Below are 19,235 nucleotides of genomic sequence, written 5' to 3'. Positions count from 1 at the left end.
AAACAGAAAAGTCGATCCTAAAATTCGTATGGAGCTTCAATTCAATAAATCTTGAATATACAAAATACCTTTGAAAAAGAACAAAATTAGAAGACTGACGTATCCAGATTTCAAAACATATTACAAAACTATAGTAATCAAAACAGTATGGCACAAACACAGACCAAGGGAACAAGAACAGAGAGCCACAAAAGAAAACCTCACATGTATGGTCAAATGATTTTTGACAATGCTGCCAAGATGATTTAGTGAGGAAAGGACAGTCTCTTCAACAAATGAGGCTGGGAAAACTGGATATGCACATGCAAAAAATGAAGTTGGAACCTTATCTGATACCATATACAAAATTATCTCACAATGGATTAAACACTTAATTGTAAGACTCAAAACCATAAAGCTCCTAAACATAGGAAAACATCCATGACAATGGATTTGTCAGTTTCTTGGGTGTGACACCAAAAGCACAGGCCACAAAAGCACAAGCAGACAAATGGGACTACATCAAATTTAAAAACTTTTGTGCATCAAAGGACACATTCAACAGAGTTGAAAAGTCAACCTACAGAATGGGGGAAGATATTTGTAAATTGTGTATCTGATAAGAGGTTAATATATGGAATATATAACTATAACTCAACAACAAAAATAAAAAACCCTGATTAGAAAATGAGCAAAGAACTTGAACAGACATTTCTCCAAAGATGATATACAAATAGCCAACAAGCATATGAAAAGATGCTCAACACCACTAATTATAAAAGAAATGGAAATCAAAATCACAATGAGCTATCACCTCGCACCCTAAAGGATGGCTACTATAAAAAACAAAACAAAACAAAACAAAAAAACAAAATAACAAGTGTTGGCAAGGATGCGGGAAAATTGGAATCCTTATGCAGTGTTGGTAAGATTGTAAAATGGTGTGACTGCCACAGAAAATAGTATAATTATTCCTCAAAATACTTAAAATAGATCCACTATATGATCTAGCAATCCCACTTCTGGGTATATATCAAAAGAATTCCAAGCAGAGTTTCAAGGAGAAATTTGCATACCCAGCACTATTCACGATAACCAAGAGATGGAAGTGACCAAAATACCCATTGATAGACAATGGATAAACAAAATGTACATATACACAACGGAGTACTATTCAGCCTTAAAAAGGAAGGAAATGCTGTCACAAGTTACAACATGGATAAACCTTGAGGACATTAAGCTAAATTAAATAAGCTAGTTACAAAAAGAAAAATACTATATGATTCCACTTATAGGACGTTTCTAAAGTAGTCAAATTCATAGAGACAGAAAGCAAATGGTGGCTACTGAGGGCTGCAGAGAGGAAGAAACGGAGAGTGGCTGTTTAATGGGTACAGTTTCAGTTCTACAAGATGAAAAGGTTCTGGAGATCTGTTCTGCAACGATGTGAATATACTTAAAACTACTACTACTTAAAAACTGTTAGGATGGTGAATTTTAGTAATGTGTTTTTCACCAGACTTAAAAAAAAAAAAACTAAAATGTTTAAGTGTCTCTGACATATTAAACGTCATTACATACAAAGCTATCTTATTCTTTTAAGCAGCTACATAATATTTGAGGACATGGATTTAGCATAATTTATTTAAACAGTTTTCTACTGATGGACATTGAGGTCATTTACACCTTATTACTAACAGTGCTACAATTCATCTCTTTGTATATAAATCTTTGCACACTAGTTTTAAGAAGTCAACTTGTAGAAACACTTGTAGAGGAGCTAAATTAAAGAGCATGCACACTTTACAATTCAACAGATATTACTGAATCTTTCTCAAAAAAAAAAAAAAAAAAAAAACAGAGTGGTAGTAATTTATCCTCCCATCAAGAGCATGAGTCCTGAGTCTGGAGAGAGAACTATGGAAGAAGCATATTGCATGGCTGAACATTAAAGAATGAGTAGAAATAAAGACATTAATCTATCTTTTTACATTGAAGCAGTATTTCCGCTTTCCAATGCAATTTCCAAAACTCCAGTAGACTGAAAGCTACATATAAGTGGAGGAGAAGTGGAAAATGCTGACCTGTAGGTTCTGTGCTGGAAGGTTTTCCTGGTGTTTGATTTTCTGTCACCTTTTCCGTTACTGGAAGCGATGGGGTATTTGAAACAGCTTGGTGTTTTTTGAGGGGAGTGTTCTGACAGTGAATTTCCTGCAGAAAGGAAATGAAGATTTTATTTCTCAAAACTATAGATTTTTTTGTCTATTTTTACATGTTATTAAATGAAACAAACACAAATCATTCTTTTATATAAGCTTCCTCAGAACAAAACAATGTATGTGAAAGGTCCCAGCCATGTTTAGATCACAAGAAGCCCTCAGTGCTGGTTCATTATTCTTGGTAATTCCCAGTGCGTACAACTTTTAACAGACTAGGAGGCAGGAATGAAAATTCACATCAGAGTAGTTTTAGATAAACTGATTTAAGTGAAATCCACACAGAGAAAAGTAATTCCCCATATGTCACTTATCTCCTCCCACACCTATAAAATCTACTGACAGTTCCTGCATCAGGATTCCCCTAAATGGTTACTCAGGAGTAAAAGGCCAAGAAAACAAAGAACCAAAAACAGATCTGAAAAGAAGGAAAGAAAAAGAAAAAACAGGAAATCCCTCTGAGTCTTTTTTTAATCATTTATAAAGGCAATGGAAGAGAAACATTCATTGTTTCGGAAAAGGCTTTACGATTAAAGCAATAGTAGAAATAATCAAGTAAGAATAAGAATAACAGCAACTAATGCTTAGTAGAGCCTCATTTGTGCCAGTCACCTTTCCAAGCACTTGGCATTGCCTCCCTGAGTCCTCCCAATAACCCTGTAAGTTAGGTACTACTACCTCCATTTTACAGATGAGAAGACCGAGACACAGACGAGTTCAGCAACTTGCACACTTGGCTAGTAACTGGCAGGGCCAGTTTACAAACCTACACATTCTTATTCCCGATGTTAATTTCAGACCGTGCTGTCTCTCGAATTAGAAGAAGCTTTTGATGCACGAACACAGGGTAAACTATCGAATGCTGTGCTGCAGACCTGGCTCTCTTGTGAAGGCAGGACTTCCCTACAATATTCTGTAATAAAGGTGGTTCTCTCCCCTAGACCCTGAGGGCATGAGAGACAGCCCCTCTCCAGTCTCTAACACTAATTCCAAGCTCTCAATAATCCTCTCCTCCTGCCCCTGCTCCTCTAGGCTCACGCCCCCTGGTTACCCTGCACTCACCATCCCGCCTCTCCAGTCCAACACCTGCCATCACCTGGGTGATCTCGGTAGCCTCTTACAAAAAAAAAAAAATTGTAAGCAGCAAGAGATAACTCTTTTACAAAAGTCATGAAAAGGAGGCAAAGAAAGGGGGGGTAAACAGGGGTCAGGAGAGTAGTTTTGGTTTTAAGATAACAGATAACAGCTTGCTATATGCAGATGGGAAGCATTAGCACATTCCTTCCTTCCTTCAAGGACAAATTTATTGAGCCCCTACTGTGATCCAAGCACTAAAAACAAAGATAAAGATGGATAAGGTCCTTGTGGACAGTGGTGGAAAGCAAAGGTAGAACAATTACAGGAAGATAAGTATTCCAGTCGAGGTAAATACAGGATGACATGGTGAAAAAAAAGAGGGGCCATTTAGGAAAAGGGCCAAGGGACTAGAGTTTGACCTATTCCTAATGAAGTAGCTCACCACAGAGATACTCTGTGCGGACAGAACAGCAAGGCAAAGGCCAAGAGATCTGAAAACGTGGATACATTTGAGAAACTGCAAATAGTCTACATGACAGGACTGAAGCACACGTGTGGAGGAGCAGTGAGGAGCCAGATTCTGAATGATTCTGGATGTCAAGCCAAGCACTTGAGACATTTTCTGATGATAGCTATGGAAAACTTTCCAGGATTTTAAGGAAGTGAATACACAAATATCTGCTTTATAAGACTATTTCCATGGCAACAGTGGGTAAGGTGGACAGGAAAACAGCCAGACTAGAAGCAGGGTTTTCAATACAAAGTTCTGGAAGTGATTAAGGTAACGGCAGAGGAAAACAGAGAGGACAGGCAGCTTGTGACATATTTTGAAAACATCCAATGATGTGTACGTGTTTCTGTGTGTGTGTGTGTGTGTGTGTGTGTGTGTGTGTGTGTGTGTGTGCGCGCATGCTAGGGGAAGATATAGTAATAAGAGGAGGTGGGAAGACACAGTAATAAAAGGAAGGAGCCAAGGAAGAACTCCCAGACTGTTTTAGCTGATGAGGTATAGAACAAAGACCTAGGTGAAAACAGAGACTCCATGGAGAATATACTTCTGCGAAGCAGAGAGAAATCCACTAGCTAGCCAGGACAGGAGTTCAGGAGAGAGGTGAACACAGCATAGCTAAGCACCTTAGCATTTGTGTGCTTGGCTGAAGCTAAACATGAGGACAGAGAAGAGAAGCCCCAGGGCAAATGAGGAGAAAACAGAGTTAGGTCAGAACCCTGGGAAACATGACTTGTTAATCAAGAGAACTAGTAAAACAAAATCAATTAAATAGATCTTTGTCAAAGTATACTGGTTAAATGTATAGTTCTATTTCTACTGGTACCCACTTTAAATATAATTCTATTATTTTTAGCTGAAAAGTATATCCTAATACAGTATTTTGTACAAGTAGGCATGTAAATGAAGCAGAAAATAATTTACACGAAGGGACTTGGTTGAAGGCTGATTAATGAAATTTGACAGTAGGTAATATAGGAATAAACAGAAATTTGGGACATAATTGGTGACTGAAAAGGATTATGGATAGTCTGAAAGTGTGGTATGTGGGGAGGGTATACAATCTAAAATAAGTAGATTCTGAGAAACACTTTAGAACCAGCATGTAAGTAGAATATTAAAAGAAATGTGAAATAAATTGAATGATGAGAAGTTTTAAAATTTGATTTTAGGTAGGTCATGAGTGAATACGTTAAGAGTTCCACTGAATGGGAGAACATCACAAGAGAAAAGCAGAGTTGGAATGCATGCTGAAGGAGTTTATGAGTGGAAAGTGGCACAGTAAATTGGGACGGGATAAAGAAGTGTTTTACAACCAAACAGAACCAAGTTAGATCCCAGCACTGCTTTGGTACCAGGTTCACTTTCATATTTCTTGTTTACACCACCTGTTTGGTTTCTAGTTGTTTGCTTCTCGAGCTTTCGCCTTTTTCTGCACTCCATAAATTGCCCTTGTCAAATCGGCCACGAAGACATGCTAGTTCTTTCTCACGTTCCTAAAACAATCAAAAGCTCTATTTGATACGAGAGCAATAGTATGTTTAAGAATAATATACAAACATTACTAAACTTTGCTTGTCTTCAGTTTCAAGGGTAAAAATTCACAATATTCATGGAATACAAGACAAAGTATTTCTAACTTGAAATAAGTGATACAAAGAATCACGATGCTATTTATCTCAGTCAAAAGACTGGTATCAGAATTCATAATTGGATTTCTAGGTCCTATGTCGAGACCACATGATGAATAGTGTTAAAAGCAGTAAGCCAGACCTGCTTGAGCTGTTGTGCCAAATGAGTAGTAGATGAAGATGTGTTTTGCTTGAATAATCTTTCTTGGATGGCCCTTGTATTTGGAGTGATAATGGGGGTTCTTTGGGGTGTGCTCCGAGCAGGACTTTGTTTGCTGTGTTCTTGACAACGCTCTCCAAAGCGCTCCAGGAAAGGCTTAATTCCTGCCCCTCCTACAGAAAACACACACATTTTGGAGGCCATTTAGAAGAAATAACAATTATCATTTCTATTGAAAAAGTTCTAAAATCCAGTAATGGCTCTAAAATGCTTTCATTCTATTTAGAATACTCATTGGGAAAGTAAACAGTAGGAAAATAGCTTTAAAAAAGAAATTTACCATACTATTCTATTTAATTCAAAGTCCTAAAATTTATAAGATTTTGTTCCTTAAAAAAGAAAGAAGAATTAAAAACATTTTAAAAGATAGAGTGATGGGGCGCTCTGGTAGATTGGGCGGCTCAGTGGGTTGAGCGTACTCTCTAAAAAAAAAGGGGGGGGGTGAGGTAGAATAAGAGAGCAGTGGGAGTTAGAAAACCTTTCAACTACATAATCAGAACTGGAAATACTCCTAAAGGATTGGAGATTCACAGTGTGTTTATTAATAGCACTCCCTGACCACCAAGTGCCCGAGCCATGATCACCCAACTACTTATATTTCTATAGCCCAATGTATTTCATCTTGCTTTTAGCAAGTCTAATATACTAAAATCCAGGGATTAAATCCTTCTCTCCCAAAAGAAAAATTAGAGATCATTCACTTTATCAAGGGATGTCTTCAATCTATAAAGTCTTAAACCAGTATTCCTTTGAAATAATATGAAGTACATTTAAAGTAGAACAAATGAGGGGCGCCTGGGTGGCTCAGTCGGTTGAGCGTCTGACTTCAGCTCAGGTCATGATCTCATGGTCCGTGAGTTCGAGCCCCACATCAGTCTCTATGCTGACAGACCTGACCCTGGAGCCTGCTTCGGATTCTATGTCTCCTTCTCTGTTGGCCCCTCCCCCACTTGTGCTCTGTCTCTCTCTCTCTCTCAAAAATAAATGTTAAAAAAAAAAAAAAATTAAAGTAGAACAAATGGGGGGTGCCTGGGTGGCTCAGTTGGTTGAGCATCTGACTTTGACTCAAAGTTCATGAGTTCAAGCCCCACATGGGGCTCTCTGCTATCAGCAGGCCCTCTGCTGTCAGCATAACCCACTTTGGATCCTCTGTCCCACTTCTCTCTGCCCCTCCCCCACTTAATCTCTCTCTCTTTCTCTCTCTCTCTCCCCCCCACTCTCAAAATAAATAAATAAACTTTAAAAAAGGAAAGTAGAACAAATGGGATATATACCACCCCCATCATGAAGATGATAGGGTTGTACTATATGAAAAGAGGCTTATCTCTGTCAGAAATCAGCATTTTCCTACAAAAGGCCAGACAGTAAATATTTTGGGCTTTGCAGGCCCATTTGGCCACTGTCATAACTACTCAACTCTGCACTGAAGCATGAAAGCAGCCACAAACAACATGTAAATAAATGGGCATGGCTATGTTCCAATAAAACTTTATTTGCAAAAACAGGTAAAGGGCACAACTTGACCCAAGACTCCACATGTCACTTCACACCATTATCTCTAAAATCCACTAAGAATAGGTGTGCCTGGGTGGCTTAAGCATCTGACTTCGGCTCGGGTCATGATCTCGTGGCTCGTGAGTTTGAGCCCTGAGTCAGGCTCTGTGCTGACAGCTCAGAGCCTGAAGCCTGCTTCAGATTCTGTGTCTCCCTCTCTCTCTGCCCTCCCCTGCTCATGCGCGTGTGCACGTGCTCTCTTTCTCATTCTCTCTGTCAAAACAAATAAACATTAAAAAAAACCATTTTAAACAAAATCCACTAAGAAGACAAAGAAACATGTAAATTAAATATCTCTGAGGCCTGATAATAAATTCTGGGCATATCCAATAGCCAAGAATAATAATAATAATAAAAAAAAAGGCTTCTTATCTATGCCATAAGTCTTCAGAAAATTGGGGATAACTAGTTCTATTCCATGTGGGGATTTTGCTATTGCTTCAAATTCTCATTTCAGCTCCTCTGGAAACTGACTACTGCTTTCCTAGCCCATAACTAATGGATTCCCACTGTTATCTCTCTCTACTTCTCTTTTATAATGAACTACTGTTTCCGAGAGATTGTATTTTTAAGAAGTTAAAATTTTGAACTGAAAGTCTTTCCAAAAGCAATTCTAATGAAAAAGAATATTGTTCAAAGTAAATTATATCTCTATATATTTGAACCACGCTTTTTAGTCCTGGGTTTCTCAACCAACAGCATGTGGGGGTATGCCAGAAGGTTTAAGCCCCCACAAGATAAATACGGATTTCTAGGAACATCAATTTACTATAGGGAATTTCGAACTTTCACATGTATATACTCACACACAATATAACCACATACAAATATAATTAGGAGTGGAGTCATTTGTATACAACTCATTTTCCTTTGCTATCAGGGGTGCCTTCATATTTAAGTTTGGAAAGCATTGCTCTGCACACTTGGTTTTAAGAACGTTTCTCCATTATGTCCTTAAAATGTGATTTCCAGTTCTATACGCTTTGTCTCCATCAAAAAGTATGGAAGAAAGAAACTACATGGTCATTCTAGAAAAAAACCATGTTTAAGTTGTTAAAATGTAACAAGTTACAGGGGCGCCTGGGTGGCGCAGTCGGTTAAGCGTCCGACTTCAGCCAGGTCACGATCTCGCGGTCCGTGAGTTCGAGCCCCGCGTCGGGCTCTGGGCTGATGGCTCAGAGCCTGGAGCCTGTTTCCGATTCTGTGTCTCCCTCTCTCTCTGCCCCTCCCCCGTTCATGCTCTGTCTCTCTCTGTCCCAAAAATAAATAAACGTTAAAAAAAAAAAAATTAAAAAAAAAAATGTAACAAGTTACATACTTTGACCAGTAACTGGACAAGTCTACACTAATGAATATTCATTCAATGAGTTAGAGCTGAATTTGAAGAAGTTCCATTTTATACATTCAGACACTTGCCATGGCAAACCACGAACATACAATTCATGACTGGACACCTAAAACGCTGAGAACAGACATTCTGAAAACAATCAGCAGTAACTAGATTTTTAAAAAGACACATAACCTGGTGTTGCAGATTTGTCTTTAGATTGAGACTGCCGACATATTTCTCTATTTAATTCTTCTTTGGGCCCAACTGTCTGGGACACGGTTGACTTCCCAGTTGGTTTCGGTACCTCTGTTTTCAGGAGACTAACAGGAGTTTTCTGAAGTAGCTCAGGATTTTGTACCTCACAATTTTTAGCATCAGCAAGGGATACAGTAGAAGATTTCACTGGGGAAGAAGCAGCTTTCTGAAACATGATAACACTTAGGGTAAATAACAATATTCATAATATCTAAAGGTAGACTTAAAACAAGTTAAATTCTATTTGCTTAGTAGCCTTTAAGTAAACTTATGAAAAACAATTTTTCCCCCTAATAGATCAAACCATTTTGAAAGGCTTGACAAAAAATCAACTTAGAAAATGCTTACTATTTGGGGTGCCTGGATGGCTCAGCCAGTTAAATGACTCTTGATTCAGCTCAGGTCATGATCTCACGGTTCGTGAGTTCGAGCCCCAAGTCAGTCTCTGTGCTAACAGTGCAGAGCCTGCTTGGGATTCTCTCTCCCTCTCTCTCTGCCTCTCCCCTTCTTATGCTCTCTCTTTCTCTCAAAACATGTAAAAAGAACTTAAAAAAGAAGAAAATGGTACTCTTTAAATTATAATATATAATTTAGTCTGCATAATATATTGAGGAGTAATTTCATGTAAGGGATAGGGTCACTCCCTATTTTAAAAAACAATTTCTTTTATATTATCTCACTAGCACCTTTATAAATGTTAAGCATATTAGAGCACATTGCATATTTTTGGTATTTTAATTAAGTCAGTATTAATTTAACAAAATCATATGTATTTGATGGCTAACTATAACATATTAAGTGCTTTATGCAAAGCACTTTGCTGTGGGTTTTATACACATTGTCTCATTTAATCTTCCCAATAACCCTTTCTTTCCCATTTTACAGATGGGAAAATAAGATTTTACAAGATTAATGTCTAAAGCCACATTTTCAATTACGTGGCAGAGCTTGGGTTGAATGCAACTCTATCAAATTCCCAAACCTGGCTCTACATTTAAAAACAATGCACAGAAACATACTACTCTTTTGCTTTTCTGTTTTTAAGATTGTTTTTGAAAGCTGTTGATGTAATTCATGTGCAAGGGAAAACTTTCAAACATTTCAAGAGAATATATGGTAAAATTATCATACCCACCCTTGACAATCTTGTTCAGCAAATGCCTTCGGAAGGCAACTTTAGCTACTAGTTTATTAAATGTCCCTTCAGAGAAATTTGATATATTTATACACATACATAAAGCATTCTGCAGAGAAAATAATTATCAGTTGCTCTCCCTGATGACTAAGAAGAGGCTCCATCATTCCATTATTATTATATACCTTGGAATCGTATGAACTTAGTGTAATTTAGTTGTCAATTACTAATTTATTTGGTATAGGCTACCAAATTTAGGATTTTTACTTTCTACGCCCCCAATTTCTAAAAATACATACAAACACCATGTATATAAGATACATACCTACACACACATACACATTATCACTCATAACCAAAAAGAAAAGGTTTCCCAAGACTGATACTGCATGACTTACCACAGAGCTGGAAACTGTAGCATCATTCAAAGATGCACCCACGGCACTCGAGGACGGAGCTTTATTCAAAGAGGCCTCACCATCCCTTTGGGAACAGCATGCAGCTTCCTGCTTGACACTGCTGCTATTGATCCTAGCAGATGCTCCACTTGCAGAGGAAAATTTGGATAAACAAGTGGTACCAGGCTGTTCTTGTGCACTGTTTTGCTTTGCAGATGAGTAATTTACATCATCTTCCCACGAGCAAATAGTTGCGGCAAGGTTGGCCAGACGGCCCCTTCTACCAACTGGAGTTGCCGAGGCATCTGCAGGGGGTGGTTTGGGAGGCGAGGCAGCCCTTCCCTCTGATGGCATTGGTGACATGAGTGAGCTTTCGGGTATCTCATCTGAAAATGTTTTCAGAAAAAGAGTAAGACCCATGTTCAAGAGTGACGCATATGTGTAATCCCAGGATCGCTCCACTCAGAATTTTAAGAAGAGGTTCGTAGAGGGGTGCTTGGGTGGCTCAGTCAGTTAAGCATCTAACTTCGGCCCAGATCATGATCTCACTGTTGGTGAGTTTGAGCCCCGCATCAGGCTCTCTGCTGTCAGCACAGAGCCGGCTTCAGATCCTCTGTCCCCCTGCCCCCCGCCCCGTGTCCCTCCCCCATTTGCTTTCTCTCTCTCAAAAACAAATTTTAAAAAGTTTAAAAAAAATAAAGAAGTTAGTAGGTTTCAGAACTAATAAAAAGCTCTCGTATGCATGAAACTACCAGCTGCTTAAATTTGACAATACCTTATCAAATCAGAGGATACTTAATCCAAATTAAAACAAAAAGAAACCCACAAATTTCTTATACCTATTTTTTTCAATTTTTAATGGATCATGAATGCCCGAAGGTACTGTACATTTAGGTTATATTTTTAGAATTAAATCATTTTGTTACACTACTGCACAATTTAAGCTTACAGATGCCACAGGTACTTTTTGTTTTAAAAATGGAGTAAACCAGTGCTGTACAATCGAACCTCCTGCAATGATGGAGACGTTCCATATCCATGCTATCTAGTAGAGTAACCAACCACTAGCCAGCCACATGTGGCTAGTGAGCACTTGAAATGTAGCTAGGGCAACTCAGAAACCTCATTTCATTTCATTGTAATTAATTTAAATCTTAAAAGCTACCTATGGCTATTGTCTCCAGAATTGGATAGCACAGGGCTAGACAGCAGTGTTTTTCCACAGTTACTTCATTTGGAGATAGATCTCACGTTAGTAATGGATAGCTGACGAAGGCCTGTGCGCATTCCTCCTCTGTACAAACCCTTTTTGTCTCTGCATATAATTATGCTCAAGTCGGTCTCATCTTAAAGCTAAACACAAACACCCTCTCACCAACGTATACCCCTCTGCAGCTGCCCCTCTTGCCCTGCACAAATATTCTCTCACCACTCAGCTCCCTTCAACCTGCCTCTGCCTACACCGCAGCCCGCAAGTTGCGTTTGCTGTTGTCACTAGATGCCAGTGCACACTCTGTAGGCCTTGTGTTTCTGCTGGTGACATCATGCTCTGCTAGTTCTGTCCTTGTGCCAGATCTTCCGTGGTGTCCTTGCAACTACCGACCACTTCCATTCGGCTACCACCCAAGCACCCCAAATAACATATCTGACGTTGAGACTGCCCCAAACATGTTCCTCCTCATCATGACCTCTTCCTCCTTCTCCCTTGACCTCCTCCACCATCCAGCCATCAAGTTCCAGAGATTGTCTCCTAAATCTTACAGATCTGGCCTCTCCCCTTCACTTCCACAGGCCTTCATCCCACACGTGGACTATAACACGAGCTTTCTAACTGATCCTCCTGCTCGAGTCTCTGCCCTATTCAGTCCCTCCTCACTTCTGATGCCAGAGTGATCTCTCTACGACATTTGCCCACTTAAACTCTTCCAGTATGCCACCATCACCTCCTGGTTAAATTCCACATGCTCTGGACCCCTGCTGCTTTCTTCAAACCGATCTCTTGTTTTTCTACCAGAAAATACCTACTCTTTATGCACACAGTCTGTTTGTGGTAACTCTGCTTTTTAGGCATTCTGTTGCTTCTGCCTAGGATACCTCCTAGGTATCCTGTCTGAAGCCAGTGGTCCCTTGGAGTCCAGGTTGATTGCCTCTGCCTCCTCCAGAAAGTCTTCCCTGAACCCCACCGCCCTTGCAAGACCCCTTTGCATACCTCTGTTGCTTTCCTGAGAATAAGCCCTGTCCTCTATGCAGATGACGGTTTTATTATCATGTTTTAGGAATGAGCTTACTGGAACTCTAGCTCTACTAACTGTTCTCGATCAGAAAAGAAGCTTCAGATAAGTTCTATTTTAGTATAGTTCCTCATTTAATTGGCTGCTACCCACATCCTGGATAACATTCACTAAATCATTCATCGCAAGTGCTTTATTCTCAAGTGTCAGTGCTTAGAATCAGACAGGCTATGCCTTAATGAGATTTATTTTCAAAGTTGAGGTAGGCATGTGTTAACATTTGCTTTCAAAATGTTCAAAATCACTGCTGCAATGCTTTCTGCTCTAGAATGTTGAGGGTCTTATCTGTTCTAAGCGTGGATTCTGTCACAGCCCTCTCTCCACTATCCATAAATACCTCCTACAAAACAGAAATGGGACATCCTTGTGTTTAGGAACATGTACCAGTTAGCCTCCTTGGGCACTGTAAAGCATGGTGAGCCCTCCCCACTACTAAGATAAATAGGCATAACAGACAATATGGAACATCTGTACTCTGTTACATGCCCCAAAATACCAAGTAGGTCAGGGCACCTGGGTGGCTCAGTTGGTTAAGTGGCTGACTTCAGTTCAGGTCATGGTTGCGTGCTTCGTGACTTTGAGCCCCATGTCAGGCTCTGTGCTGACAGCTCAGAGCCTGGAGCCTGCTTTGCATTCTGTGTCTCTCCCTCTCTCTGCTCCTCCCCTTCTCCCCACCCCCCAAAATAAATAAACATTAAAAAAAAAAAAAAGCTAAAAGTCATCAGGTAAGTTATAGCAGGCAAGAGTTGAGCGCTAGAGTCAAACTACTGAGCTTGGAATTTTAGCTTCTAATTCTAGGCAGGCCTCTTGCTCTCTCCAAACCCAGTTTCCTCTTCGATACCATGAACATAAAAGTGGGATGTATGTCATTACATTTCTATAGGAATTAAATGCTGTATTAGAACAAATAATGTTTAGAATGCCTAGCACTATACACAGTATTTGCTCTTGAAATTACCATCACTGCCAAAAAGAATAACTTTAAATGCTCTACTGTCCAATACTTATCAAAATTTCAGACAAAAAGAATTAATATTTACAAAAGACTGACTAAATCTGTGTAATGCATCCATTTCTTCAAGTCACTTGGTCTCAATTCTGTCTACGCATCAGAGTAACATACAGAGCTTAAAAAAAAAAAAGACAAAAGCACACCCCAGGGCTCCACCACACTCCTGAGATTCTAATCCAACAGTCCAAATGTTTCCGTTACACGGATCCAGGCCGAAAGCCAAAGCTAGAGGAACATTTCCTTGGGTAAGGCCCAGTTGCCAGTGAGCTGTCCACCTGTACTGTGCTGGCTCTCTTTGCAACTGTGCTTACTGAACTGAGCTTGGAGCCAGGCCTCCTGCCTACCTTGAAAAACCTTACACATTTACTACCTTCTGCAGAGTCATCTTTCAGGACCCAGGAAAGAAACTTCTCTTGGGTCTTAGTTCCGGGCATGGTTCTGCTTTCATCTTGTAAACAAATACCAGTCACGTAACTGATGGTGTTTCACCTCTTCACATGGGCTGCTAGTAAGTTCAGAACTCTGGCAAGTGAGATGGACCTTAAAGCCTGTATTTAATAAAATAATCTCACCCTTCCCTTCTTTGTTTTTCCTTCCCTTCACCCTGGAATTTCCTTATTTTTCTTGTTTTGTAATATAGTTGTTTTTGTAAGTCATCTCAAGGCTTTTTTTTTTGTAAGAAGATAGGAGACAAAATTGATCATAGAACACAGAATCCTGCTGCATGACGGCTAATTTGATGTGACACTCTCCATCTGAGTATGAGCCCAGGTCACTTCACTGGGTCCCAGCACCTTAGCGTAACATGCTTTATAGGTGCTCAATAAGTGTGTAAGTGTTCTCTCCCCTCTATTAAATAGTACTGCATACTTTAGCCACTCAAATTTATTTAATTAGTTAATCCATCAAATGGGATTTCTTGCATATAGAGCTGAAGATCAGCAAGGCTAATAATGCCAAGGTAAGTTTGTTCTCTATTGTTTTTAATTGAAAATATAAGATGATTCTGTCATAAGACCACGCTTTTGTGAGCTGGTCTAAGAACCTCATCAGCACCCACTTCAATGAGAACACAACCAACTTATAAATATGCTATTGATATACAAACCATTTGTAGGCAACGGATACTCAGGAGATAGATAAAACAGAAGCGCTTATTTTCATGTGTTAACCAATAAATCAGAGTCTCAACCTACCAAGTTGAGTCTTCTTGAAACAGATTTGAAGGACCATGCCATCCCTCTAATTCATACCTGTCATGTCATTATTATCCCAATGGCGCCGCTGCTCCGCCAGTCTTTGCATTCGTGTTTTCACTGAGGAGCCTGCCCTCGCTTCCAGTCTTGAGTTAAGCCCTGTCCTCACGCCCGGCAGCGGTGCCGGGACAGCCTCGGCATCACTGACAGGAGCTGGCGTCTGTGGCTGCGCCCGAGGAGGCAGAGGACTTGGAGGACAGGCTTTTGCAGAAGCTGACTCTACTGGCTTTTCATTTTCCAAGTTAGAAACTTCTACTTCAGCGTTGTCAGAACAGCGTTTTTTTGATGGTGATGGTTTTGTACAAGATTTCTCTAGATTAAAAAGGACACCCCCCCAAAAAAAAAACATTCAGAAGTCCGCAATTTCTCATAGCTTAAAAAACTTGCAGTAGGTACGTGACAAATTATTTTAAAAACATCATGTTTCTCTAGACTCTTTCAGTGATTTTCCTTGCAACAAGAAATATGTAAAATTCTACTTTTAGTGACTTAGAAATCTGATATGAAAGATTTCTTTTTCAGCAAACATATAATTTCTAGTTTAAAACACCTGAATGAAAAGATATTCAAATAATATTCTCCAGACATATGCCTGATACTTTATGTAGTCTTAAGACGCTAGGAAATAAAAAGTGCATACACATATAATAAGCAAATGTTTTGAATGATTTCAAAGATCACACAGCCCAATTACCTCATTTTTAGATAAGGAAAACCAAACGCAGAGCAATTATGTTACCTGCCTAAAGCAACACAGCTAAGGGTAGAAACAGGCTTTCTGTTTTTAAAACAATCTTTCGTGAACCATACCATATACATGCAATATATATATATCATACATGCAATATATATATACAATAAATACCATGTATGTCTAACATATAGGTCACATATGTGTAATATATATACCATGCATGTGTAACAAATCACGTGTGTAATATGTATACCATATATATGTGATATATATGGTATTCCTTCCTTCAAAATGTATAAACATATGAAAATAAATTCCTATTCTATGGTTAGCTTACAAAGTAACTGTGAGCCTGCTCCATGCCCCCATCTCTTGTAATATTGATTTTGCCTTCTGTAATGCTCTTTTTCTATTTGTATTTTTAAATTTATACTAAGGAAAATTATTATCTCCAGACTATTCCACACTCTAGGAAAACACTAAAGCAGCCAGCTTACTGATGCAGGCTGGGGATGCCAGGATTTAGGAAAGAATAAGTTAAATTTCCAGGTGAGTTTAGGTTTGTTTATTTGTGTGTATTTATTTGCTTTTGTTTAATTCACTGGTTCTTAAATTAACAACCTGTACATCGAGCCTAGCTCTAGAGAGCTGGTTCAATTGACAGAGGATGAGAATAGTCACTAAATATCAAGCATCTGTGAGCAGGTAAGCCTTTCACTGCCCTACTCATGCCAGAGACACTATCTGAACTGGGTGGTCAGCTATTCTGGCATCGTTGGGGTGGATAAAGTCCATGCCACCACTGTGTAATTAAGTGTTCCCCTGCTCCTTTACTTTTCTTCCCTTGGGGGTTTTAAATAACCTTAGGTTGAGGAAAATAAAGTTCAACCAATTAATTTGAAGTATTTATTAGATACTCTGCTCTGGCCTGGTAGTTCTAGGCCTAATATAACAGACCTAAAATAGAACAGAAGGCTGATCTTTCCCCAGAGGCTATTATATATTTGTCTCCCAAAGACCTTGGTTTTTCTACATGCACAATAAAATGTTTGGGGCTGATCTCCTTTAAAAGATGCAAATTTTACTTTTCCCCACAAAGTCTTTTACCTTCACTACCAGGTAGAGGCTGTTGGTTACTTGCTTCAGAAAGTGGCTCTCTGGTTCTCTTAGCATGCATGGCAGACCTTGCTGCTGCTGTGGGCCTCTCAGCCATCTTTCTCTGAAGATTCTCTCGCCTGGCACGGGTTCGTTCAAGCAGTTTCTACATATATAATATATCAGCATTAAAACACAAGTTTAGTCAAAAGTTCACAAAACTTGAGGCACCTTCTAAAATCACTAATTGCCATGTAGGATAACAGTTAAATACATTTCAAAAATGGGATCCTAAGTAAATAAGTTAAAATTCACCAAAGAAGCACCCCAATGTCAAAATCATTACATGGATGCCTGGGTGGCTCGGTCAGATAAGTGTCCAACTCCTGATTTCAGCTCAGGTCACGATCTCATGGTTCATGAGTTTGAGCCCCACGTCAAGCTCCGCACTGACATTGCAGGGCCTCCTTGAGATTCTCTCTTTCTCTCCCTCTCTCTCTGCCCCTCCCCTGCCTGCTCTCTCTCTCTCTCTCTCTCTCTCTCTCTCTCGAAAATAAACACTAATTTTTTTTTAACTATTACAGGTGTAATATGAATAAAATGTGTAAAGTTGGTTTATGAGATTTAAAATAACCAGAAATTTTTTCTGCTTTTCATCAAAAGGTAGAATCTATTTCCACACCCTCAAACTGGGCTGGCCTCATGATTTACTTTGACCAACAGAATGTGGCAGAAGTGATACGGCATGACTTCCAACCACAGGCCCCAGAGGTCTTGCGGTTTCTCTTTGCACTCTCTTGGAACGGTGCCATGAGGTGTAGAGACACCTGCCCAAGACTGCACAAGCCTGCTAGAGACACCTGGCCCAGCTGAGAGCTGGCATCAACCACCGGACTGATGAGTAAGGCCACGTTAGAGCATCCAGTCCCAGCTAATTTGCCAGATCACTGCAGACTCCTGTATGACCTCTGGGGACACCACCAGAAGCACAGCCTAGCTGAGCCCAACACAAATTGCTGAGCCACTGAATCAGGAACTAATGTGGTGGTTGTTTTAAGCACTTTGGTAGGGAAAATAACAGTCCCCAAAGATGTTCATTTCCTAATTCCCTGAACCTGTGAATGTATTACTTTACTTGACAAAAGGGGCTTGGCGGATGTGATGAAGAATCTTGAGATGAAAAGATTATCCTGCATTATTTAGGTGGGCCTAATGTAATCACAATTGTCCTTCTGAGAGAAAAGTCAGGAAGGTCAGAGAAGATGTGACAACAGAAGCAGAGCTTGGAGTGATGTGATTGGTGGCTCTGGAGATAGAGGAAGGGGCTACAAGCCAAAAAATGCAGGTGGCCTCTAGAAGTTAGAAAAGGTAAGGAAACAGATTCTCCTCTAGAGCCTCCAGAAGGAACACAATCCTGCCAACACCTTGATCTTAACCCTGTAAAATCCATCAGCCTTATGATCTTCAGAAGATAATAACTATATGTGATTTTAAGCCACTAAGAGTATGATAATTTGTTACAGCAACAAAGCTAATACAGCCACTAAGATTTGGTATAACGGTAAACAGCAAGAGATAATGGACATATTTAGTTCTTTGAAAACCTGACATTTCCTAAGATGACAGAAAAAAAAAAAAAAAAGCCAAGCTAAAAAAATCCCACATTTTATTTAATTGAATATCAATACATAATAAAATAATCTTGAGTTGATATCTTAACCATTCCATAAAATCAGGATTACTCTTTTCTTACCCTGAATCAATTAATGCTTCTATTTGAAACAGTGTAGTTGAACAAACACAAGACCCTATAAAACAATTCTTTCTCTTTCAAAAGTATACAACTAAAGGAGATATGAGAATTATTGGCTGGAGTTTATACACTACCCTGCACACAGAGATACAGTAGTTAGCACAGACTAAGGAATTACACTCCCATTTGACCTTTTTAATTGCTTAATTAAAAATAGAATAATTATTCTTTAAAATTCCTCTGAGTGGAGCTCCGGGGTGGGTCAGTTGCTTAAGTGCCGAGCTTTGGCTCAGGTCATGATCTCAGTTAGTGAGTTTGAACCCCGTGTTGGTCTCTGTGCTGACAGCTCAGAGCCTGGAGCCTGCTTCAGATTCTGTATTTCCCTCTCTCTCTACCCCTCCCCCACTCATGTTTTCTCTCTCTCTCTCTCTCAAGAAATAAATAAACATTAAAAAAGATTAAAATTCCTCTGAATGTGCAAAAGAAATGGAGCTAAATTTAGAGGAAGGCACAACTCTCCACTTTTCTTAGGAATGATTTCTCATTCAAAGAGTGACACTAAACCTAAATGCTGTATCACTGAAAGTAATTTATGAACCAAATGCCTTCCAAAACACAAGACATTTACCCTTTAAATAAAAGTCTTCAACAAACTCAAAAGCAGTATTGTTACACCAATTCATATATATATATATGTATATATATATATATATACACATATATACACACACACATATATATATATATTTTCCCCCATAATAAAATATATCACTCCCCAGATAAAAAAACTAGCCTAATTTTCTTCGTTCATGTACATGTTCACATTCCATT

The 19,235-nt window shown here is 39.2% G+C and overlaps 1 protein-coding gene across 6 annotated transcripts in view; it reads right to left on the bottom strand.

The window, feature by feature from the left end:
* ANLN (anillin actin binding protein) overlaps positions 1-19,235 on the bottom strand; it is a 47,489-nt gene that overhangs the window by 24,000 nt on the left and 4,254 nt on the right. For 5 of the 6 annotated variants that reach the window (XM_045052614.1, XM_019825698.2, XM_019825696.2 and 2 more), the window contains exons 2-8: positions 16,664-16,817; positions 14,860-15,174; positions 10,304-10,689; positions 8,708-8,936; positions 5,554-5,744; positions 5,169-5,276; positions 2,064-2,190 (exon numbers count right to left, since the gene is read on the bottom strand). In XM_045052614.1, coding sequence (XP_044908549.1) covers positions 2,064-2,190; positions 5,169-5,276; positions 5,554-5,744; positions 8,708-8,936; positions 10,304-10,689; positions 14,860-15,174; positions 16,664-16,817 — 1,510 coding nt within the window. The remainder of the gene's footprint in view (positions 1-2,063; positions 2,191-5,168; positions 5,277-5,553; positions 5,745-8,707; positions 8,937-10,303; positions 10,690-14,859; positions 15,175-16,663; positions 16,818-19,235) is intronic. The other variant, XM_019825699.2, reaches the window with a different exon arrangement.

Source organism: Felis catus, chromosome A2, assembly GCF_018350175.1.
Source record: "Felis catus isolate Fca126 chromosome A2, F.catus_Fca126_mat1.0, whole genome shotgun sequence".
Classification (NCBI taxonomy): Eukaryota; Metazoa; Chordata; class Mammalia; order Carnivora; family Felidae; genus Felis; species Felis catus.
The sequence above is the reverse complement of the archived record's forward strand: the minus strand, read 5'-3'. Positions and strand labels throughout refer to the sequence as shown.